This window comes from Saimiri boliviensis, chromosome 5 (genome assembly GCF_048565385.1).
Source record: "Saimiri boliviensis isolate mSaiBol1 chromosome 5, mSaiBol1.pri, whole genome shotgun sequence".
NCBI classification, from domain to species: Eukaryota; Metazoa; Chordata; class Mammalia; order Primates; family Cebidae; genus Saimiri; species Saimiri boliviensis.
The window spans coordinates 130,056,931-130,083,451 of record NC_133453.1 but is presented as its reverse complement, the minus strand read 5'-3'; the positions used below and the strand labels follow the sequence as shown (position 1 = coordinate 130,083,451).

Genomic DNA, 26,521 nt, shown 5'->3' with positions numbered 1-26,521 from the left:
AGTAACATTAGAGGGAAAGTTCTATTAGAAAGAGAGAGCATAAAGGGGTTAAAGTTTGTCTGAAACAGGAATGAGAAGATACTTTTTCTGACAGATAAAGCTCCTCTGAGGAAGTCAAATATGAGCTGAAACCTAAATGAAGCAAGTTAAGGGAAGATATTAAGAAAGCAGTCAAGGCAAAGAAAATGTATCATGTGCAAGGCATGTACAAACTCAGCATGTTTAAAAAATAGCAAAGGTCAGTCTGGAGGAGCAAATGAATAAACACTGGATGAAAAGTGAGGTTGGAATATGGATTTTTTCGTGTGTGTGTGTGTGTGTGTGTGTGTGTGTGTGACGCTAAACCACTGAAGGATTTTAAAAAGAAGAGTGACATGATTCACGTTTCAAAGGATTACTGTGGTTCCTCTGATCTCGTCGAGAACAGATCAGAGCAAGCAAACTACAGAAGCAGAAAGACCACTTATGAAGCTATCAAGAGTGGTCCAGATGAAACATGACAGAGGACTGAACTAAAGTGCCAGCAGCACCACCACACCCATCAGAGGGCTGGAACTCCCAACTTCAAACCCTACCTTAAAAAAAATCTACACAAGGCCAGGCATGACGGCACGTGTCTGTCATCCCAGCACTTTGGGAGGTCAAAGCAGGTGGACTGCTTGAACCCAGGGGTTTGAGACCAGCCTGGGCAACACGGCAAAATCCCATCTCTACCAAAAATACAAAAATTAGCCAAGCATGGTGTAGACACCTATATCCTGGCTACTCAGGAGGCTGAGGTGGAAGGAATGCTGGAGCCCAGGAAACTGAGTCTGCAATAAGCTGAGACTGTGCCATTGCTCTCCAACCTGGGTGACAGAGTGAGACCCTATCTCGGAGAGAAAAAAAAAAAATCTACGCAAATTGCCTGAGGGAAACAGAGGCTCAATCAGTATTACTGATAGAGGATATCTTGCTGAGATCCATCTGTAAAGCTGGGACACCAAACGGAGAAAGCCAAGTGCCACAGATAGATGGAGGAGGGGCCTACAGCCTAAAGGACAGTTTAGGAATACATTCTTGCCAGGATCCATGGCCCCAGTGTCTGCCACGCCCTCATTTGCAAGTGTCAGAGCACTGAAAGCTTCTCCGACAGCAGATGCCCACCTGTGCCCAGGGAGCACCACCAGTCTGATGCGTGGGGATGGAGGGATGGGGTGATTAGGTGCTGCTGCCATCATACTCCCACTTGCTGCTACTTTGGAGTTGTCAGTTTTTGGGGTTTTTGTTTGTTTGTTTGTTTGTTTGTTTTTGAGACGGAGTTTCACTCCCGTCGCCCAGGCTGCAGTGCAATGGTGCAATCTCCGCTCACCGCAACCTCCGACTCCTCATGCAAGCAATTCTCCTGCCTCAGCTTCCTGAGTAGCTGCGATTACAGGCGTACACCACCATGCCCAGCTAATTTTTTGTATTTTTAGTAGAGACGGGGTTTCACCATGTTGACCAGGATGGTCTTGGGGTTGTCAGTTCTAAAGGAAGCAAGACGATTACACACCAGTCTCCAAAAGCTCACATTCTTGGCCACACGACCGCCACCTGTCATCAGGTGTTGGTGACATCCAATTTGTTTCACTAGAAGAATGCCATGCCCTCTGTCCTGAGGCAAGGAGAAACTTAGAAGTTAGGTGACTTGTTCTGTGTTCCTTGTGGTTTCTAGACCTAAGGAAAAGGCAGTCACAGCTTTGTGCCATACAGCACCAAATGTTTCCTTTTTAATCCTCACTGCATCTAATCTCAGGATTGATAAACTTTTTTGGTAAAGACTCAGATGGTAAATATTTTAGGCTTTGTGGGAAGTATGGTTACTACTGCAACTACTCATTTCTTTCCTTTTGTAGCACAAAAGCAGCCACAGACAATACAAAAAGAAATGGAAGTGACTACGTTCCACCAAAACTTGATTTACAAAAACAGGCAGCAGGCCAGATCTGGCTCACATGCTGCAGCTTGCCAACCACTAGTCTATAACCTTTTAATGCAGTTTTTCAGAGGTTCACACACCCGCGAGACATCAACAAAAAACAGATTAAGAACCACTGATTTAGAAGAAGAAACATGCCAACATACAGTTGTAACAGGTGCTATAAATAGAAATATTTCAAAAGTGCTATGGTCTAACAGAAGAGAAAGAAAGAGAAGGAAGAAAATTTGCCAGAGACTAGAAAGGCTACCCAGAGAAAGTAAAATTTACGATGAATTTCAAAAACCATGTAGGAGTTATCTAGGAAGACAAGAGATAAAGTCACTCCAAGGAGGGGAAAGGATGTGCCAAGGCACAGAACTGAACAAACATGGTGTAATCAGGGACTAACATGCCATGGCTTCAGCGTAGGGAACATGGACATAAAGGAGTACCAGGGATTTCAGCCTTTCTACTCTAGACCGAGGGGGCCCATGAAAGGATTAATAACGTTATCTGTCCCATGTGCTTTCTATACATGGTTGGTGAAGGTCAAGTAAGATGATCATAAAAAACTGTTCCAACACTAATGACCGTATCTCCCCTTAGCAGTGAGGTCATCCCTGACCATCCTAAATGAAATGTGAACTCTCCTGCCGGAACGCTCCTTATCTATCTTGCCCTGCTTTATTTTTTCCATAGCATCATTTACCGTCTGATACATATTTATTCATGTATGTCTATTTAACACAACACAGTATTTGTTATACATATTTTTTTTTTTTTGAGGCAGAGTCTGGCTCTGTTGCCCAGGCTGGAGTGCAGTGGTGCAATCTCAGTCCACTGCAACCTCCGCCTCCAGGTTCAAGTGATTCTCCTGCCTCAGCCTTCCCAGTAGCTGGGATTACAGAGACCCGCCACCACACCGGGCTAATTTTTTTTGTATTACTAGAGACAGTTTCACTACTGTCATGTTGGCCAGGCTGGTCTCAAACTCCTGACCTCAAGTGATCCACTCGCCTTGGCCTCCCAATGTGCTGGGATTATAGGCATGAGTCACAGCGCCTGGCCTGACAATCTGTCTTCCTACAATTACTCTTAAATATTTAAGACGACTAGATGAGAAATTAATTAAAAGATCTAGAGTCTAATGGTCTGGGTACGCCAAATGTTCTGCTCAGTTGTCCTCAAAAAGTCACTTTAAAAAATAAGACTAAGACTTCGGTCCCCTAACAAATTCACCCCTATTTATTTAACCTAGGGGCTTTTTATTTAACCTAGGGGCTTTACCGCTATCTGTCTCAGCTGGAAAATACTAAGATACTCTCCGCATCCCGCAAAATAAAACGCATTCCCGAAAGTAGCCAACAAAGCCATTAGCCAACAAAGCCATTTTTATAAATCTTTCCTTAAAAGATACCCAAAGTATCTCAAGCAACATGAACAGAAATCTACGAAGAAATTTATTCACTTTTACATAAAGTCATTCCAGATATACTTAGATTGACTTCACTGTCAGAAAATATTAAAGGATTTTAATTGGCATTTAAAGTCACTTCTCATTTAAACTAGGCTAATCTTTTGCCAGATAATGATACTGGCCAATGAAATCCCTATAACCTGTCTTCTTCGTTTTTAATCAGGTTATGTGTATATTCCTGCCAAAAGCATACCCCCCTTTTTAAAAAAATCTTATTACTCAACTGCTTCAAGGTTTCCTAGCATACCCCTTTCTCAATGCCAATACAAAACTATTATTTCAAATACTACTACCAGTGACAGCCCAAATTCACACTGTCTTCCAGCTTCATAATTCTACAACACTAGGATACAGGATAATTCTTTAAGATGTCCAGGCACCACCTATTTAAATGGTCCATTAAAACAAAGCCAGCAGATGGCGCTCAATAAATCTACCAAAACAGTCTATGGAGTAGTTTTAAAGACAGGAGAACTTTGGATTTCAGATGGAAAAGGAATGAAACACTCAAGTTTGAATATCATTTAATGTATGATCCCTTTAATGAAAAGTATTTCTTAAAAGGAAGAAAATGTTGAAAATTTTTAAGAATCTAAGTTTTTGTTTCAATGTACAATCCTGCCTTTCAAGTCTATTTTTGTCTAGCAAAGCTAAATTGCCAGACGGTGTTGGCTTTCCTACTGGCTTTAAAACACACATGCGCACACACACACGAGGGAGCGCGAGCAAGAGTGAGAAAGCAAGAGTGTGTCTCTACCTCTGAAAAATGTTTCACAACTCTCTGGAACTGTTATAATTATCAATTAGGTCAATACTTAAAGAGTATTCTCCCTTTTGCTAACAAGACCAGATATTTGGTTAAAATGCAGACACATAAGGATTTTTATTGTTTTGTTTTGTTTTGTTTTGTTTTTGGGAGACACGGTCTTGAGCCCTGTCACCCAGGCTGGAGTACAATGGTGTGACCATGGCTCGCTGCAGCTTCCATCTGCCAGGGTAAAGCAATTCTCCCATCTCAGCCTCCAAAACAGCTGGGTGCACACCACGTCTGGCTAATTTTTACTATGCTTTTGTTGAGACGATGTCTCACTATATTGCCTAGGCAGATCTCGAACCCCCCTGGGCTCGAGCTATCCTCCCACTTCAGTCTCCCAAAGTGCTGGGATTACAAGCATGAGCCACTGTCCCCAGCCTTTATTAATTCTCTATAAAAATTTAATGCAAGACTTGAAGTGATTAGATAAAAACCAATCTCTGGCTTCCTATTCCTTACTCCTTCTCTCCTCTCTCTTCTCCCAGAGAGCAGATGGGTTGAAGATTATACTCCCTTACTTTGTTGCTGATTGAAAAGGTGACATTCTGTCATTAAAATCTAAATATCTGACTTTTGTTCTCACCTGTATCTTACAGATAGTTACACACCTAGTTTTCTTGGTTATTTATTACCCCCAGTTATCTTGTTTTTTTCCTCCAAAGTCATCAGTGAAGTTAGGACTTCAGGCTTCTAAGCTGGCCTCCACACATTAAGAAGTAAAGAGTCTCCAAAATACAATCTGATCAAGCTACTCTCCTGATAAAACCCTATGCCTGAGCATGAGCATGTTCCTTCAACTCCCAGCACACAAGGCCCCCACAACCTAGCCCTCACTATACCCCCAGCATCCTCCCCCTCACAGAGCCTCTCCTCAAACACTTTGCTACAAGCATACCAAGCCACTGACAGTTCAAGAACACACAATCAAGGTTCGCTCTTATCACCTGTCTCACTAGTTAGCCATGCTGCTCCCTTTATCTGTCACACTGATGATTAGAGTGAGAGCAAAGCATGAACCAAAACAATGCCTTTCTTTTCTAAGTAGAAACCTGGGCCCCCTCCTCAGATAAAGGGCCTCCTTACCTGATGTAATATATACTACGCCTTATCCACTGCAGGCAGATCAAGGTTCCCTCTGATTCCATAAGTCCACCTGGTTTGCAAAATGGGCATGTCTGCACCAGCAATGCCTAAGTCAGGGACCCCAGCAGGTCAAGCTGAATCATCTCTGGTCACGTATCACTCCTAGCCCAGGGTACAACACACTGAGACCATGGAAAAGAGACATTCAAAGTTGGCAAGTGGGACACTGTCAACTCCAAGATTAATTAATACAGATGGATGGCATGGCTTTGGGGGCTGCAGTACCAGAGGAAGACCACAGGCTTTGAAATTACATGACTCAGAACACCAGCTTCCCTTGTTACTAGCTGTGTGACCTCAAGCTGTGTGTTTAGAACAGCTGACCCTTTTAGGAGCTACCTCAAACTTCCTGTAAGAACTGCTAGAAGGTAAACTCCAGGAGGGTGGAAATTATTATAATCCCACATCCAAAATGCGTGAAACAGTAACAGCTCTTGCATCAAATGTTTACTATGTGCCAGGACTGTTTTAAATGTCTTACACAAATTAAGGTTGCCACTTAATCCCCTTACCACAATATAAAGTAAGTACTCTAAGTATTTTAACAAGGTATGCCAAGTACCTAGCATACACTAGGCACGAAGGAAATGGCCCTATCCATTCCCAAGTAAACAGAAACATCCCATATTTTAGAATCTCCATGTCTCTACCTCTCTTTTAAACTCGTCTAATAAAACATACTATTTCTCAATAAGAGCCAAATAAAGTATGGTAATAAATTTGACTACTTTTTAAGTTTTACTTAAATTATGGGTGAAGAATTTTAACTGAATGGTAAATAGGCTTTATGAAAGAAACTCTCCAAAAAGAAGTCATACGGAAATTTAGGAGAAGAAAATTCATCGAATTAGTTTGAAAGGTAAATTGGCTTTTTCATAAAGGTGGTTAAGCTTTCTAACAAATAGTTACATGGGTATCAAACAACCCACAGTACTTAACCATAAAAGTAACCAGAAGAAAACTGTATCATTTCAGATATTATCACTTATCTAGCATTACCAGTAAAACCATTTCACAAAAATAATTTTAAGTTTTCCTTTTAAAAGTGTAGAAATTTTTTTAAGAAATAAGTCAACTTTATGAAAACCTTTCTAAGAGGAATTATATATTTCCAGGCCTAGGAAGGCCTAGTGATAAAGGTGGACAGGAATATTAAATGAGCAACTGATATGTATTAAGATTTTTACATGTAGGAATGACATACTTAACTGCTTAAGATTAAATTACGTATGTTAAATGCTTCTCAAATTAACTGATGTTTATTAAGTATTCAATAATTGCCAAATATTGCTGTCACTTTTTAAATCACACGTACTGCTCACAATACATCCTGTAATATACGTACTACCCTGTATTACAGAATTTTTTAGATGAAGACTCTGAGGGCAGGTATTTAAAGCCATATCTACTTGACTCCTAAGCCCATATACTTTTCTTTACATGGGTTCTCAAAGTGTTGCATCACCTTGGAACAGAAATGCAAATTTTCGCCCCCGTCCCAAACCTAGAAAATCAGACACTCTGGGGTCTGGCGCAGCAATCTGAGTTTTAATAAGTCCTCCTCGTGACCCAAATGCATGCTTAAGTTAGAGAAGGAACCAGTGACCCCACAGCCCCATGCTCTACTGTACCAGTTACCACAAAGATCTACTGTCTGTCCCTAAATGGTTCCCCTTCTTCCAGACAAATTCCACTTTTCAGTGTCTCCTTCTCACTTTAAAAATTTCACCAACATCCTTATTTTACAAGTCCTCAACAATAGCATGCTTCTTCCCTGCACCATGCAGGGTTAAAAGCAGACAGAGGAGCAATATGCTGACATCATAAAAGCCCACGTTTCTGAATATAGAGGTCTGGTTTGAATTCTAACTTTACTCTTACTAGCTGCATGACCTCAGCAAGTGACAAAAGTTCTCTGACACTTTCTTCTCCTTTAAAATATAGAAAACAATAGTTATCTCATGAGATCATTGAGATGATTAAACAAGAAAAATGAATTTAGGACACACAACGTAGTGGTTAAGTTACTAGCAGGTATGGAATAAATGGAGTTAATTAAGATCAGCATTTGAACACAATACACTTTTCAATCAACCTCTACTGCATACAAATGCACACATATACATTACGGCAAATGAAAAATCAACATCCCATATTCACCAGAAAAACTGAAATCTTGGCACACCATTTTTTAAAACACCCGTATCTGTCTCATGGTCAAAGAGAAGAATTACCTTGTATTCTGAGATTTAGCAAGACATGGACAATACAGTCATGAGTATATGGTGGCAAGAATACAATAAATTTCAGAAATATCTGGAAAGTGAGGATTTGTGGTGGAACAACATTGGCTACAAGAAATACCCGTATTTGTAGCTTCTTAATATGCTGCCTGGGATCCCTAAACTATACAAGATAGGACAAACTACACAATAATACACTTTACTCAAAGTAGAATTTAGGAACACAAAAGGTGACTGAGAAGAAAACTGTTCATGAGTGAGAGTAGGTTCAGATCAACCCTGGCCTTCTTTAATTCCGGAAGATGACAGGAACAGTAGGAAATGCTCCCACAATCAGATTGGTGGGTCCCATGAACTATTAAAGGAATGTACCATCGCCTGAGCAGTAAGATAAAACTCACATTTCCTTCTGTGGACATAACAAAGAGAGACAGCTGAGAATTCCACCCCAGCCGCCAGATGCTCTGTGTATCACATGGGGTCAGCAGTTAATCCAGACACAGAGCTTTGTGAAAGGCTCCAAAGACACAATTGCCAACAGCTCCTTCCTGGTTTAAAAGGAGTAACAAACAAATTTCTGGGTGTACAGGTGACATTCTCTACACTTGAAGATAAATACCCTAAGTTACAGCCCCCCCACATAAAAGGATCCAAAAGGAAATAAGCAGAAATCTCTGGAGAAAATGTGTCTGAATGAGGAAAAAGTACTAAAGATGTGCATTACCAACCCATCAATCAATCAATAAATTCACGTATATTCCAGAAAAATGTAATTTTTACCTCCCTGATGATACAAATAAATGTTCCCAACGTTCTACTTAAGGGAGCTAACTGCAGATTTCTGAATTATAGATTCAATGGGCAGACTTTACAAATCTAGCTAATAGTCTCATCTCAGGAGACAATTTTCAAAGAGGGCAACGAAAATCTTATAATCAACATACTAGAACTTTAAAATATAAACCTTCCTGTCTTAGTTTCTCCATCTGTAAAGTAAGAAAACAACTGCTCCTAATTCATAGGTTTGCCAGACCAATAAAATGAGGTTAGTCTAGTAAGAAGCAAGCAAATATAGAGTTCCAAGTGAATAACTCACACACCACACAGAAGTACTAGGCTATTGTGGCTGAAATTCAGTTTTTCACCTAGTGTCAGTCCCAGGTTTTCACTAGGAGGGTGTCTCTTAGAGGCTCTCAAGTGACACACTGTCCCAGATTAAAAAGTCCCCCTGTGTGGTTTCATTTATTGGCTGATGAACTACAGTGACCTTCCCTTTAGGGTCATAAATCTTAACCAAAAAGAAAAATCTCATCTTTGGTAAATCAGACATAATTATTTATGCATGAGGCAACACCCTTTCCCAAAGAACAACTTTAATTCTACTTGGAAACAATAAAAAATACTAGCACTTATTATGTACAAAGTCCTGTGATCGAAGTTGAAGTAAAAATGAGAGCAATAAAATAATAATTCAAATACAAAAACTCTGCCCTCAAGAAACATAGTAAATGGAAAAGGCATCCATACAAATGTGCATCTAAAGTGCTCAAGGTGTTACAGTGAAATCTGCACAGAGTAGCTGGGGAATGGGAGTAGGAGTCACCGATCCACAGGAGGATGAAAGCTCAGGAGGGGCTCCACAGAGTCAAGTGGCAGGAAATGAATCCTGAAAGATGAGCGCTTTTCTTTGTGCATGTGTTAGGGATTGGTGGGGCTGGGTGGTGTGATTCAGAGAGAAGAAACGCTGTAACAGTTTCACATGGCTACACAGAGAGTTGGAATTGGTTTATCTGGAGTACCACTGACTCATTGTGGGTTCCATAGCTAGGGACTTTTAAACTCTGAATGCTGACATCCAAATATTGCTTTCATTCATGCTGTCCAAAAATCAGTCTCAGCAGCCTGTCTACAACCTCACTCCAAAACCTACTGCTCTTACCAGTTCCATCTGCATCATAATCTGAGCTGCTGCTACTACTGCAAAGCATATGGGGCCTTAATTATCTACAATCGTACAAGGAAGAGTTCATGAAAAATTCTGACATAAAAATACCATGAAAAATATTAAGTGTTAACTCCCTTAAATGTCCACTGAAAATCACTATCTCTTATAAAGAACCAACCCTGTATTCAACAGTACACACCTTGATATTATTCTGAGACTATAACATAGGGATAATTTACTCACAAAGCTAGCCTTTAAAAAAACCAACCAACCAACCAACCATAGATCTGTCCTTTTGAAATAACATCTCACTTAATATGTATACCTTCCCATGCATCTTCACAGGCAACCGTTGCTGATGGGTTACACAGTCAGCGTACTGAAAAATATAAATGCACCCAAACAGTTCCAATTTAATTCATCGGAGATTTTTAAAACTATCCTTTTTGTTCACTTGATTTATATACTGAAACTTTGGAGTGCATCAGAATCACGTGAAGGGCTTTTTGGGTTCCACCCTCAGGCATTTCGATCTGGGATGGGGCCTTAACACTTGCATTTCTACCAAGTTCCTAGTGATGCTCAAGCTGCTGCTACTGGTTGTGGACCTCACATTGAGATCCAGTGCCCTGGAGACATCCAGGTGGCAGTCATTCCAGGTCATCCCACATACCAGTTACCACCGACAGTAAGCAAGTCTTAGAGGATGTATACCTTACGTTTCAAAAGAGAGATGGCAAATGGAGTTCAGTGCTGAAGACAACCTCTAAATGTAGATGTGACGTTGGCGTCAGGCTTCAGATGACCAGATCAAGAAATCACAGTATCAATCTGAGGAGGAGATAGTGAAACCATCCTCACATGCAGAGATAAAATGGGAAAGCAAAGCTTTTAGTTCGAATTACTGCTTCACCTCTTTCTAGCTATGTTCCTTCATCTGTAAAATGGATCTCACATGGGTGAGGAGATAAAGTACCTAAGTCACCTTACAAGGATGGTGTTCAGTAAAAGATAGTTGCTATCTAAGCTAACAAGGGGAAGAGCTCTCAGCACAAGTATTTACGCAGAAGACGAAAGAATGCCATACAATGTAATTTTTATATGCTTTCAAACTATGCCAAAATAAAGGAGGTAGGTCTCTTTTTAAACACCACTGTATCTCAAGTTTTTATCCATGATCTGGCTCACTGTGCCTAATATATGTATCACCTCATTTAATCCTTATACCACACTCTAAGTTTGTAAAAACATGACTGTTCTCCCCAACCAGGCTTCCAAGGCAGCAGCTCCTCCAAACTGTTCGCTCATTGATACTACACCATTCTCCCTCTGTCTCTCACGCTGAAACCCTCAGTGGTTGTATCTGTAGCTCTTTGATGCTTTCAGTCATTCTACCACGCAAAATCCAATTGTTCTTCCTTCACAACAGCTTAATCATCCCCAGATCTCATTCTGTATGCTGTAACGGTTAAGTGACAGGCCTACTTATTTGATAACCTTTCACTGCTCTCCTACTCTCTATTTTGGGTATGACTTCCATCACGCTACTATTTGCCAAGTCAAAAGATCTCCAGTTGGTCTTCGCACTGTCAACCTGTGTAAAAGCCCGTATTTCTTCTATCAGTGCTGATCAACAGAATTTTCTGCAATGATGGAAATATTTTCTATCTGCACTCAATATGGTAGCCACTAGCTATGTGTAGCAACTGAGCAATATTTCAGATGAAGTGAATTTTTAACTTTATTTCACGTTACTTAAACAGCCACAAGTGGCTAATGACTACATTACTGAACAGAGCAGCTATATAATCTCATCTCCAAGTATACTTCAATGTCACCTGCCCACCCTAGTCAAGCAAAGTCTCTCACCACAACTGGTAACACTCTTCCATGCCTCACTCCAAAGACTGTGCTTCCTCCTCTCACTCTGCTCTTCCCTGTCTCCACAGCTATCTATCCAGGCTGGTAGAGCCCCTATCTTTTCTGAAGGCTTCCCAATCAAATCTACCAATATTTAATTCCTCTCCCTGCTATGGACAATCACTTTCTGCCCAGCTCATCTAGCACTCCAATCGATATTGCTTGCACTGTAGTTTATCTACTCATGCATCTGAGCCCCTGCCTCCCCATGAAAGAATCTATTCCTCTAAGATCAGATCTCCCATTCATCTAACAGTTGCTTCACAAATACTTGTTTTAAATGAATTAAAGGTACAGACTGGTATGTTTCAATCTTCCTTGGACAGCGAGATTTTTCTTCGCTAGTATCAAACAGCAATTTTAATCCCCTCACTGTTATTTGACAGCTTGGGAAACACCAAGTTATTTAAAAAGCATCCTGTAAAAAAGGCCCTGAAAAGTCTTTGACCAATGTACCTTTGTCTGTTCTAAAAATGCCAAGGAAAAATGAGAAAATGCTACTTACAAATGTAAAACCCATTAACTTCAAAGCAAGTTTCTGGAAACTGATTAATAAAAGTCCAACAGAAGAAAACTGAAATTCCTGCTCTGTAAAACTATCAAAAGCTAGATTGAGGAACTATTGACTTCCTTATTTCTCTGGCACTAGTCACAATATCCATATTTAAATGGAGGTCTCAGATCTGGCTGGACAGGGCCACGAGTCCACAAGATGCTGGAGCAGACCCATCAGAAATGTATTGTTAAGGCAAAGGCAGATAATCCATTTAAGAGATCAGGAGACTGATAAGGTTCTTTGTATAAGCAAAATGTATCCTAACAGCCAAGCGAGAAGCACAGCCAGGTTATTTCAGAGCCTACTGTGGAAACACATTTCCTAGGAAGAACTCTAAAATTGGGCCATTACCAAATTAGTCTTCCCTATAAGGAGGCAACTGAGAACATTAAGCTGAGGTAACCTAATTTCTGCGGCCCTTCAAAAATTTAATTATTTATGCAAACTACATTTGTTCAGGAATAAATTTTTTTAACTTATAAAATTTTAAAGCCTCCTCCTCCTAATCACAGTATCTCTGCGTGCATGCTTGTCTTCTGGTATTGCTTGGGTTGTGAGGTCTGTTCTAATTAGCATAAACAGAACAGTATGTTAATCTACTACACAAAGTCCAAGTCTTCACAGAGGCTGAAAACGTGCCTGGAGTAAACAGAAACCCAATGCGGTGGCAGAAAATCACTCTGACAAGTTTTTCCTCAAGATCTAAACGCAGGTCCAGTGGATGTACTCTTCTGATTTCCCTTCTTTAAATGGGCTTTTGGGGGAAAAAAGAAAATGGGAGGAGGGCTTTGTAGCCACTCATCCACTGCAGCTGTGCAATCTTAGACAACTTAGGTGCCCCTTTGAGTCCTCACTTTCCTGGCTGTAAAGTGGATATATAATAACCAAAGCTTTGTTGTCATGATTAAATCAGGCAGTGTGTATTAAGTGCTGGGCATGGTACCTTGTCAAGAGTTGGTTCTCAACCAATACTAGTACTCTAACTTTTCCTTGGGAAAACAGAACATCATCATAAGGAATGGTCCCTATTCTAACAGAAAGAGTTTAAAATCACTGGAGATTGTTTTGCACATTTTAAATAAAGACATCCAGTGCCAGATATTCTTTCTTATGATGTTCTTCTATCATCAGGATGTTTTGCCTCCTCCCAGAAGCAGTTACATGCAAAAACATTTGGTACTCAGAGAAAACAAGAGAGGAAGGAGGACATAATCAACCAGATCTGTTGGGGTTCTGGAAATTTGTTTTGTAATTGGAATGGCTCTTCCCCTTGAAAATCTAATAAGTGTGGATTTTATCCCAAACATATGGCAGGTAATGATTATTATCCCACATATTACCTTGGAGAAATTTGCATCTCCCATCTGAGTATCTCACTGGCTTTAAAAAGTATTTAATTTGCATGGGGCAAAAATATGTTGTTTGGCTTTCCTGAGGGAGACAGAGAGATGTTCAATAGACCACCAATCTTTCGAGACACACAAAAAAAGCAAGTTTACAACTGAAAAATCTGAGATACGCACCCCAAATTTCTCCTCTTGAAATGTGTTATGGTCATTTAAGTTAGTGAATCATCAGCATCCAATATAAACCAACTAGGTCTATGTTAGGTAGATCCATCCACTCTGGAGTTACAGCTGCACGTATCATTAACCAGAAGAGTCCAATGCCCATCAAAACGTTGTGGAAACCAGTAAAGAACATTATTCTTCTAACACAGAAAAAGCATCAAAGAACCGGGGAGCTGAGCTTTACCAGAGAAATGCCTTATTGTTCCAGGGCCTTGGTCCTTCCCTCTTTGATCCATGGCTAATATGTGACCAACCTCTTGAGGAATCTCTAGGTATAAAGACGAAATAGCTGAGCATATACTTTATTGAGATGGCTATTACTGACTTTCCTCTATGAAAAGTCACAAAGCACATTTTATCTTCACTACTTCTTCCACTATAGACGGATTTCAAACAATGACTGTAGACTATTTTTTAATGTATCTGCAGTCCATGAAGACAGTCTAATCCTCATCTGTTCACTCCACCAAGAAAAGCACAATGTTACCTTTTTGAATATTCCTCTCTTCTTCATCTTCCAATTGCTATACTTACTCTCTTACTTAGCCCATTTGTTCTGAATCTTATACTACAACTTCTCTGTGCACGTACTTTGAGTAATTAAATTCAAACCAATTAGGGACCTGCCTCCTATACACCAGCTAAGCTAATTATTTGCAGATTCTGCTACCTGATCTGTGAAACTGTAGTCCAATCCCCTCCAATCTCTCTCTGTAGTTCAGTTTCCTCACTCTCCCAGAAGACTGGGGGCTCAACCACTCCTAAAATACAATGATCCCTATGACTCATCAGATGTGTCACCAGTCCTGACCTCTCCCATAAAGTCCATTCCCACATGCAGAGTTGACTGTGGGACATTCACTTGGGTGTAGTAAAGTGATGAGAGGACAGAGGAAGTGACTTTCTCTGGCATACATAGTATGGGACTTATCCACATCTCCTAATTCTTGATAGCTATTATTTCCTTGTACCTTGCAGAGCTTCAGGTCTGGCCTAGACACATTTCTTCCAGACTAAGCCTGGGGCCTAAGACAAGGGGCATCCAAAGGCCCTTTCCTCCTCCTTCATCGGAAGTCTAAAAATCTTGCTTCCTTTTCAGCTGTTGTCTGGAGGAGGATTTATTTACTGTTGCTAGTGTCTAGTTGCTAGGTTGCTAGATCCAGTAGGGCTTTAGAGTGTGGGAGTGCTGATAGAGCCCATTCTGTTTGTTTTATAAATACCAACCTTTCCTTTGTGTGCTTGGCTTTTTTATCATCTGACAGCATGCTGTATCCCTTATCCCGTCTGGGACAAGACTATGCTTTTTATCTTGACAGTGAGAAGAGCTCTAGAGATAAAGGGTACATGTACTATGTTCATAAAAAAAATACAAGCTGTCACGTGGCTTGCTGTAAACAAATGGCTCAGATTATAAATCCCATAGAAACTAAGCTAATTCAGGACTCGAGAGTTACAGGCTCTATTTCTACTAGCTTCTTCAACTAGGTGAGTTAGTTATCTCACAGAATACATCTCTACAATAAAACTCTATCAAACACACTCAGCTATACTTCATATGGATGCTATAAGGATTTCCTTACAGTTTTAAAGAAGGTTCCACATGCACCACAAAGACAAGGTTATCACCTTCATTTCCCTGTTGGCCACATCTTCAATAATAAAGATGACATCACTAACTATTCAGGGCCTACGCTAGGTAGATTAATAAATGAAACCTGGGAAACAAATCAGTGAGCAACTTTTTTTAAAAAAGTAGCTCTGTCCAAATAAGGAAAAAAAAAAAAAAGTAGCTCTGTCAAAAAGTGAATTTCACTAAAATTTTAGTAGTCTTATCTAAACTGTATTTCATTCACTCGCTCAATTAATGTTTACTGAGTGCCTACTATATTCCATATTAAAAATGGTTGTCATAACTCAGCTGAGAATTACGTTTGTTAAATAACCATGTGTATCCACAAAGACAGAGCCAATGCTCCCTTAAACGTCAGGCACTTTATCACTCAAAATGACATCAGCCCTTTCACCTATATTCAAGGGTACCCCCTGCACAGAACAAGCGTACCCCATTATAGGAAAATCCAACACACAAAAGAGGTACTTCCAAACCAGAAAAAAACTTTAGAAGGGGAAAGTGAACAACTACTTACACCATCTCTTATATGCCCAATTCCTCTAGAACAGATAAATTATGAAAATTCAACGCAACCTTAACTAAGATATTGAAGTTAACATTTCCAATGATAGGGAAATAAATCATGTGTCCTCCTAATATGACACACCAAGGACATCACTTATGCAGTATTGTTGCCGATGAGAAAACACGCTACAAAATAACTCACCTACACTCTTCAAAAATGTCAATCTCATGAAAAAAAGCAGAGGAATAGCTCCTGATTAAGACACTAAAGAGATATTAATATAATGTGTTTAAATCCTGGTGGAAAAGAGAAATAGATGCTATTAAGGACATTATTGGGAAAATTAGAGAAATGTGAATATGGACTTACATCATATAAAAGTATTACATCAATGTTACAATTCCTGTTTTTGTTAATTATACTGTGGTTATGAAAAGAATGTCCTAGTTCTTAGTAAACATATGCTGAAATATTTAAGGGGAACGGAGTATAGTGTCTGCAATTTTCAAATGGCTAAAACAAATAAAAATATATAATACAGAGAACAAGCAAATGTGACTTAATAACAGATGACAGAGGTAAAGTTATTGTATTCTTCCTGTAATTTTTCTATAAATTTATTTTGTTTTGTTTTGCTTTTTTGAGATGGGGTCTTGCTCTGTAGCCCAGGCTGTAGTGCAGTCAGTGATGTGACCATAGCTCACTGCAGCCTTGAACTCCCGGGCTCGAGCGATCCTCCTGTCTTGGCCTCCTCCCAAGGTACCAGGATTACAGGCATGAGCCACTGTACTCGGCCTTGAAGTTATTTCAAATAAAGTTATTTCATTAAATCTTTAAAACATGAAATGGAAGAGTAAACTTGGGTTACCTATTTTTTAAAAGGAATTTATTTGTGTAAGTTTCTATAATATTAAGTACTGTGAAATGTTTGTGTCTTATGGAATAGTTGTGGGCTTGGTATCTGTAATAAAACTGCTTGGTACATAGAAAAATGAAAATGAACTTCAGAGTAACCATTTCTGGTAAAGCCCCATTTCTGTCATTCACTCACTAGTTGAACTGTCTTAAGCTTATGTTGCCTTATCTATGACACGGCTAACAATGCAGCTTCCTCTGCTCTCACACTGGTAACATGGCTGTGAGCACTGCATGCATAACATTAGGTATACAAATCTGCTTTCTTAACTATGAGGTACTATCCAAACATCAGCTCGTTTTTAAGGAGTTGTCATCCAGAAAGGTTACCAGTGATACAAATCAATGTTACACAACAGCAGGTAAAGTATCCACAAGAAATGAGAGATTGAAAGGACTCCTCTTAAATCATATTATACACCACTTATTGAGGTTCACAAATAGACTAACAGAAGCAAGTGTTGAAAATGTATGGTTTTTCTCCCAAAAAGCAACTCAGCCATGAAATGCTACAAAAACAAAGAAGTATTCTTTATTATACTATCCTCTCATAAGAGCTAAATCTGCTTAAAAAAATTTTTTTTTCAATTCAAGAACTTCCATTTATATCTAAATGTGAATTTAACGATAACTAGAAAGGACTAAAACCATTTTTCCCTCAAAAGGGCAGTCCAAAATATGTATGTTTAAACTACCTAAGAATCCTGTCTGCCCACGGTCAGCAGATCCACATTAGGATACATCCCAGTATCCCTAAGAGATGTGACTTGCCCTCAAGCCAGCAGGAGCTCTCAAGTTTTCCAAATACACACAGGCATGGGTGCTGCAGCAGGGTTTAGATGTGAGAGAAGGTAGGCCCAGGAAGATTATCCAATGGTCTGTTAAATCCTACTAGATCCAACTTTTTCCTCATCGCCTCCCTAAACCTCCAATCTTATCCAGGAGAAGAGATTGCCCCCTCTCCCTGCCCTTGCACTCACTAAGCCCCAGCTCTTGTTCTGTTCCTCAAACATATTAAGCTACTTCTCACTTTAGAGTTTCTGCAGTTGTTCTCTTGGGCTAGAACACTTCCAGGATCTTCACATACTGGCTCCTTCAGGTCTCAGCCTAAATAATATGCCCCTCAAAAGCCTTCCCTGACCACCCAACATAAAATAGCCCCTAGTCAGGCACCATCACACTGCCATTTTGTTTATGTTCACAGAACCTTTCTTCCTGATATGTTATCTTGCTGTCTTCCTTTTTCTCACTACAATGCAAGTACCAGGAGAGCAGGGACCTTCTGTTTTGTTCATGGCTAAATCTCCAGCATCCAGAACAGGTCTTGGCACAAAAAAGGCACCTGAATAAAAGCATAAATTGCCCAGCTAGGGTCCAAAGTTTACTTCCAATCTTGATGTATAAGTGAAATTAAGTAACTCCAGGAATAAAATGTCTAAGGCTCTAATGCAACCCAGGTTTCTGGTGCTCCTTTCTTGACTCAACTTTGTCTTCTACACCAAAATTCACTATACTAATTCCATCCACTCTTACTTTCTCAAAGAGCTCATCTCTTTTCAAAGTCAAAAGAATCAATTTCTTAGAGATGACTCAAACTATCTCACTTCAAAACCAACTTCCTTGCTCTGTAGCTTCAAGCCCACACCTCCACCTATCAACAGGACACCCATGTGCCTTTATTTAACATGTATAAAGAACAAGCTCATCGGCCTACACAGTGGCTCACACCTGTAATTTGGGAGGCAGATATGGGTGGATCAAGGGATCAGGAGACCAAGACCATCCTGGTCACCTTGGTGAAACCCCGTCTCTACCAAACTACAAAAAACTAGCCGGGCATGGTGGTGGTATGCACCTATAGTCCCAGCTACACAGGAGACTGAGGCAGGGGAATCACTTGAACCTGGGAGGCGGAGGTTGCAGTGAGCCAAGATTGTGTCACTGCACTCCAGCCTGGCAACAGAGCAAGATTCCTCCTCAAAACAACAACAACAACAACAACAACAACAACAACAACAAAACAAGCTCATCACTTCCTTTTCTATACCTGATGATAGCATCAGCTGTCAGTCACACTCAAGGTCTCAATCAACTAATTCATGGTTCTCTTTCACATGTCTAATAAAGCATTTGGACCTGCTGTTTCTTTTGAAATATTTCTTGCGTCTGCTACTGCTTCTCCATCTTTACTCTCTCTAAACTATCCAGGCCCTCATACTGAGAAGGTTATTACTAAGCTACTCAAAGTTTTTAGCACTACCACTAAATGGAACTGAAATTGCAATTCTTATAAATTCATCTGGCAATGATCAATACTTTTGCGGAGGCTTTAAGAAAAACCCGACTTAGTGATGTAACTAGCTTGCCTAACATAAAGGTTATACTCATACAAACACACAGGCATGAAAACCAAGTCATAGCCATATTGAGCTACTGGTCTCCTAAGTTTCAGGCCAGTGTCCTGCACATTCTACAGTCAACATTTTAATTCATTAAAGGAACTTCATTTAAACACTCAACAGTACTGCCACCCATACACTCTGGAACCTTTCTTACATTTTTAACTATTGCAATGTATTCTGGATACACCTTTATTCAAAGTCTGGTTAAAGCATTTATTTGAAGTCCAGCCTATTTGCCTTAACTGACAGATAAAAGTTCTCTGGATACAGTGTTTTTCCTTCTTTGGTAGCAATATTCTCTCTTCTACTGATTATATTCACCCTGGCAGATCCCAAATATGATCTAAAAGGAAAACTTCACAAGCTTTCTGTTCTTTTGCTTATTCTTTCTTTCCCTAGGTACAGAGAACTGCCGCCACCACCCTGCCCAGTGGACTATCATAAAATATCTACTTTTCCTCATCAATAGCGTATATCCTTGGGACTTGACTCCATTCACTGAGAATCCAACACAGTTACTCTCCTTTTAAAAAGAGGATAACACATTGCTCCATTAAGTATTACAAGGATGTCTGTGCTTACCACTTCTATTCAATGTTCTACCAGAGATGCTTCCCAGGGCAATTAGGCAAGAAAAAGTAGTAAAAGACATCCAGATTGGAAAAAAAGAAAACAGTCTCCAATTACTTAATCCTGTACATAGAAAAGTCTAAGACATCCACTTAAAAACTGTCGCCAAACAAACAAGCCACACTATAGTTTATAATTGATCTCTGAAACAAGATTAGAGCTTCAGAGATCAGTATGCAAAAATCAACAGCATTTTTATATATAAGCAATTACCAAAAAATGAAAAATTAACAAAATTAATAGCATCAAAATGAGTAAAATAAGCAACAAATTTCAAGAAAGTACCAAGTTTATACAGTGAAAACTACAAAACACTGATGAAAGAAATTGACTCCTAAATGAAACCAAATTCAGAGTCCAGAAAAAATTCCTTACATTTATGATCAATTTCAACAAGGATGTCCAAGATCCTTCAATGGGGAAAGAACAGTCTTTCAACAAATGGTGCTGGAACAATTAGAGATTCACACGCAAAAGAACAAAGTTGGATTCTTCCCTTACAAAATACACAAAAATTAACTCTTAAGAGTACATACCTAAATGCAAGAGCAAAACCTGTAAAATTCCTAGAGGAAAACATGGGAGTAGATCTCTGACTTTGGGTTAGGAAAAGACTTATTCTTAGATATGATGCAAAAAAAAGAAACAAACAAACAAAAAAACAAAATGACAACAGAACATTATCAAAACTGAAATTCTGCTTGAACGGATACCATCAAGAAAGTGAAACGACAACCCACAGAATGAGAGAAATTTTTTGCAAATCATGTATCCGATAAGGGACCTGTAGTCAAAATATACAAAGAACCCTCCCAATTTAATAAGACAAATAACCCAATTTAAAAACGGGCAAAGGAGCTGAATAGGCATTTCTCCAAAGACACAGAAAAATGGCCAATATGCACATAAAAAGATGCTCAAAATTATTCACCGTTTGGGAAATGCAAAATCAAAACCACAATGAGGCTATCATTTCACACCTATTAGGATGGCTATAAATCAAAGTCAGAAAACTTGTGTTGGCAAGCATATTGAAAAACCGAAGTCCTTATACACCACTGGTAGCAATGCAAAATGTTGCAGCCACTGTAGAAAACAGTTTTCCAATTTCTCAAAATTTAAACACAGTTATCATATACCCAAGCAATTCTACTCTTAGGTATATACTCAAGAGAAATGAAAATATATGTCTTCACCAGAACTTTGCTGTTCACAGCAGCATTATTCATAATAGACCAAAAGTGGAAACAAATCAACTGCCCATCAACCAATGAATGGATGAGTAAATAGTGATATATATCCACGCATTGGACTGTTATTCATTAATAGAAAGAACAAGGTACTGATACATGCTCTAACATGGGTGAATCTTGGAAACATTAGCTAAACTAAAGAAGCCAGTCATAAAAGGCCATGTATTGCATGACTACATATATCTATCGATATAGATATAGATATAGATATAGATATAGATATAGATATAGATATAGATATATAAATATGAACTTTCCAGAATAGGTATATCAATAAAGACAGAAAGCATTTAAGTGGTTGCCTCAGGCTGAAAGGAGCAGGGAATAGTAAGTGACTGCTGATGTATATGGTGCTTTTTTGGGGTGTGATGAAAATGTTCTGAAGTCAGAGATTGGTGATGACTGCACAACTGTATACATACTAAAAGCCAAAGAATCACACACTTTAAAAGGGAGAATTTAGCTCGGCATGGTGGCATATACCTGTACTCCCAGTTACTCAAGAGGCTAAGGCAGGATTGCCTGAGCCCAGGACTGCGAAGCTATAGTCAACTATAATCACTCCATTGCATTCCAACAAGGATGACAATGCAAGACCTGTTTTCATTTAAAAAGCAAACAAACAAACAAACAAACAAAAAAACCACCCAAGGTACTCAGTTCACATGCAAACCCACTGGTGAACATAATAATCTCCAGGTCGTCTAGAAAGAAAATGAATACATAAAACCTCTTAAGAACACGTATTTTTCTTTACATGTTACGTTTAATATAAAAATCAGCTATGCAGAAGTTACATGAACATTTTATGTTAGAAAGGTAAATGACTATTATTAATACAGCATGGTCCAATATATTTATGTATTTATACATAAAAGGAAAAGCATCTTTAAAACAAACATCATCAATGACTCCTTGGTGATCACAAAACAAAATCCCCACACCTTTGTCTTCCTTTACAACTGAGCTTTATCCATCTTTTTAGGCTTATCTCCCATTATTCCCTGACACAAATTTGGGTGGGCTAGAGTTTCCACTGACCAACCCCCACTATTCATCCAACACTATGTTAACTGCCTCCCATTCCCTGACCATTTGCCTTTTGTCTTCAACTAATTCTGGGAACGTTGTGGGCAAGTAAATGATCCTTATTCTTCAAGACCTGATTCAAGTCCTATTACAAATAAATTTTCTCACCCCTTCCAGAACATAGCAACCCAACATCTACGGGCCTCTCATAGCCCTACCATCCACAACACTAAGCTGGCTTCTCATCAAACAGGCAATTTTCGCCACCCAAATTCAACTAATTCACTCTTACAATAATAAAGAATCGTTGCCTAGAGCTTACCTTTTCCAGCCTTGATTCAATCATTCATCAGTTTTATCTTCTAAGTCCCTCACTTTACAGAAATGATATACCAGTTTTCACTCAAAAGTCCTAAAGAAAACAGCACTCTTGCCAAAGACATAGTGCCACCTAGTTGCAACATAAGGTAAATCACGGTGGCAGTAGGAGGATCTCCACACTACTTTTTCAGGAATGCAGTGCAGGTAAAAACAAGGAGCTACAGTACTGTTTTGCAGGACAATTACGAGAGTGTGAGCTTATTAGAACAAGTAAACAGAACAGATAAATACAAAATTTTTTAAAATCTCAGAATTTACTCACATATAAGGGAGCTTGTTGTGGAGTAAGTTTCATGACCCAGGACACTGAAACAGAAATGAAATAAATAAATGAGAATAAAATTAAAAGCTGTCATCAAAAATATATAAGCCACCTAAAGTCCTAGATGTCAAGCATAGCTCTGAGTACAATCCCATGCTAGATATTACTATATGCCCAGCTGTATACTATACACTAAGAGATTTAGGAAGGAGATGGGGTGAGGGATTGATCCCAGACTCAATCTTTTCAAGTGGGGAAGAAAGACTTTTGGATTGAAAAATAAAGATAAAATGCTTCATAAAATGCTTCACTGTCACAGAAGTTTCAACCACCAACAGGATATTTAAAGCAGTTATCAAAATAAAACTACTGCATGTTCACTTACATTTTTACGTAGTCCCTCAAACTCCCAAAATGCTGTTTGCTCAGGGACTTCTTCCAGTCTTACCAAGAAGCCTGGAAAGTGAAAGGAGGATTGCAAGGGACCCCTAGAACTCTTTCTTAATACACCTTCTCTGAGAAGGGAGGCTACAACTTGCCCCTTTAACCGCTAAAAGTCATGACCCTCCTCAAAATTAATAGCTGGATTCCCCGATGGTTATTTTCACTAAACGAATCCTCATAAGAATCTCATTAAAACTGAGAAGGCTTCCAGGGTTGAATTCCTCGATATTAAGAATAGCATGTTCTTGCCGGGCGCAGTGGCTCAAACCTGTAATCCCAGCACTTTGGGAGGCCGAGGCAGGTGGATCACGAGGTCAAAAGATCGAGACCATCCTGGTCAACATGGTGAAACCCCGTCTCTACTAAAAATACAAAAAATTAGCTGGGCATGGTGGCGCGTGCCTGTAATCCCAGCTATTCAGGAGGCTGAGGCAGGAGAACTGCCTGAACCCAGGAGGCGGAGGTTGCGGTGAGCCGAGATCGCGCCATTGCACTCCAGCCTGGGTAACAAGAGCGAAACTCCGTCTCAAAAAAAGAATAGCATGTTCTTAAAAGTTTAACTTGGTGATTTGACCAGGACTTCATCTAGTCTATAAATGCTCTGAATGGTACGTCCTTTACCAAGTACCTTGAATTTGAGTATAAAGTGATTTCATCCTCTTAAGAGTCAGAGAAACAGACCAAAGTGACTTCACTATAATTTGATCTGAGGAAGTTTCTTTTTCACAAGAGGTAAATGAAGGCACATACTAACCAGCAATACAAACAGTATAAAATGTTATTAATACACGCAAAAAAAAAAAAAGCAGACAAAATCCCAAACTTTGTGTTCTAACAAATCACAAAAGCCTCACTAACAATAAATTGAAATTACCAAATGTTTGGAATGAAAAGCAATGCCTTGGTAGCTGTATATAACTCAAATAACAGAATGCTCTTTATACTAAAATCCTCACAGGTCTGCCACAGATCAAGCTGTTTATGTCTCGGATCAAGACTTGGCCAAAAAGCAGTTAACACACACTTAGAGGGAAAATAATCTACATCAGCCTCCTAAATGCAAATAATCTCCACACAAGTTGCAAGCCCACAAGTTCAATGTGTTCTGCTGGACAATGCAGTAGTAAGGTGACACACAGGTGGCTTTCTCACACTGACTGAACCAACTCCATCCTCATGTCCATGCCCATTCATTTTCTGGTTCACTCCATACCCAGTAACAGACCTGGCTAGGGGTACTCTTTCCTTTCTAACTGCCTTCACTTAATGACTCTGTACTTTTAGGTGCAAAAATCATTTGCAGAAATCCACACTGAAAACCAAGCTTGCGAAAGGTAGCAATAACAAACCAACATTTTTAGAAGAAGAACAAAGTCAATTTCAAGCCCATCAGATTCAAACAGCAAACATGAATGAAAAAGAAAGATTGAAAAGCTTAAGTACCTTCTCAATGTATTAAATATCCGTTTAATTTAAAATTAACCTCACTGTGCTCACTGGCCTTTGAATGAGCTTTCCAGATCCTGCTCAGACTTGCCTATGACATAGGAATGAAAGAACCCATAAATTTATGAACTAATCTACCTTAACTAACTTGTCAAGTGTTCCTGCATCAAGCAGAAGAAAAATTAAAGGATCAGTGTCCAATCTTCTGGCTTCCCTGGGCCACACTGGAAAAGAACTGTCTTTGGCCATATAAAAAATAAACTAATACTAATAACCGATAAGCTTTAAAAAAAAATTACAAAAAAACAAAAATCTCAAATGGTTGGTTTGTTTTTAAGACAGAGTCTCACTCTGTTGCCCAGGCTGTAGTGCAGTAGCATAATCTTGGCTCACTGCAACCTCTGTCTCCTGGGTCCATGCAATTCTCCCGCCTCAGCCTCCCAAGTAGCTGGGATTACAGGCTCCCGCCACCATGCCCAGTTAATTTTTTAAGTAGAGATAGGGTTTCACCATGTTGGACAGGCTGGTCTCTAACTCCTGACCTCAGGTGATCTACCTGCCTTGGCCTCCCAAAGTTCTGGGATTACAGGCATAAGCCACCGGGCACAGCCAATGTTTTCAGAAAGTTTATGAACTTGTGTTGGGCCACATTCAATGCCTTTGCAGGCTGCATGCAGCCTGCAGGCTGCGGCTGGACAAGCTTGGATTAGAAAAATCTACAAACTAGAGACTTAGCAGACCTCTGATGTTTCATGATCTGCAAGAAACTTAGGACGACTATGTGTAAAGACCACAAACATCAATTTAACTGAATGGTTCCCACCACATTGGAATGAGGAAGCTGAGCAAACTCAGAGGACTCTAAGGAAGAGCTGATGTCATCTGAACTGTTTGGAATTATAAACTCCTCTAAACATATTTCAAAGCCACAACTCTTAAGAGTTGTTCTGATACATGGATTAAAAGAGGGATGACAAAGTGTCTGTCCTCCCACACTGGTCAGAGGGGCAGGTCACCGTTATGTTGGCAACACAGGCTGCTGAAAAGAATGTATCTGTCAAAAGTAATCAAGTAATGACCCCAGAACGCTCCAGAAACAAACTGGTAAATTCAGGTTGCTTTTAGACTTTCACAATGCTGGCACATAAGGGGAAAGATAAAACTAACATGTACAGATCATTATGTTGGATATTACATTTAATCCTCATTAAAAAGATACTATTTCCCCTATTTCACTAGTGAAAAAACTGATCTTTCAAAGGTTAAATTATTTAACACCAAGGTCAAAGGGTAAGTTGAAGAACCAGATTCAAACCCAGTCTGACGTTAAAACGTGTTTTTCCCTTCACATCGTAAGATGATCTCCTGCTAACAACCTCCAATCTAAACTTGCCCTACACTTCTAGTTCCATTCTACCAACTCTGCCTGACATTGTGAACTCAGCATCATTGTGCACCTCCAGTGTACCACACTCCTCAAGGCTCTGCAGGTACAGAAGGATCAGACAAAAATCCCTACCTTCATAGGTATTATTCTAGGGGTAACACAGGTAAATAAAACACTGAATAGTTTTCAGATAGTAACAAATTCTGTAGATAAAACAGAAGAAGAAATAGCAAATGAGGGGGATGGCAATTTAAACATGGTGCTGAGGGAAGGCCTCCCTGAGAACAGTTACCCACCCCCCACCCCCCAAAAAAAGGTAAAAGAAATAACAGGTAAAAGGTGTTCTACACACTTAAACTTGCCGCAACACTGAGAACTCAGGGTTCTATGTAAAACTTCACTGCATATAATGCACTCACTTATTTTACACATTTAAACAAACTCACCAACTGTGTTCTAAAGGAAGGAGTATATTACAGAGAAGGTAGTTTTTGGTCAGAGTAAACACACTTAATAACTAAACATATTGAAAGACTAAGACCAACTGAAAGTCTTTGCTTTGTCAGATTTTGGACCAAGCCTTTCCAAACGGAAAATTTTAAATTTTCCTTTTTAAAACGGTG

At 39.5% G+C, this 26,521-nt stretch overlaps 1 protein-coding gene across 11 annotated transcripts in view; it reads right to left on the bottom strand.

The window, feature by feature from the left end:
- AKAP13 (A-kinase anchoring protein 13) overlaps window positions 1-26,521 on the bottom strand; it is a 383,896-nt gene that overhangs the window by 223,226 nt on the left and 134,149 nt on the right. For all 11 annotated transcript variants that reach the window (XM_074399972.1, XM_074399973.1, XM_074399971.1 and 8 more), the window contains one exon: window positions 22,622-22,665. In XM_074399972.1, coding sequence (XP_074256073.1) covers window positions 22,622-22,654 — 33 coding nt within the window. In that variant the 5' untranslated portion in view covers window positions 22,655-22,665. The remainder of the gene's footprint in view (window positions 1-22,621; window positions 22,666-26,521) is intronic.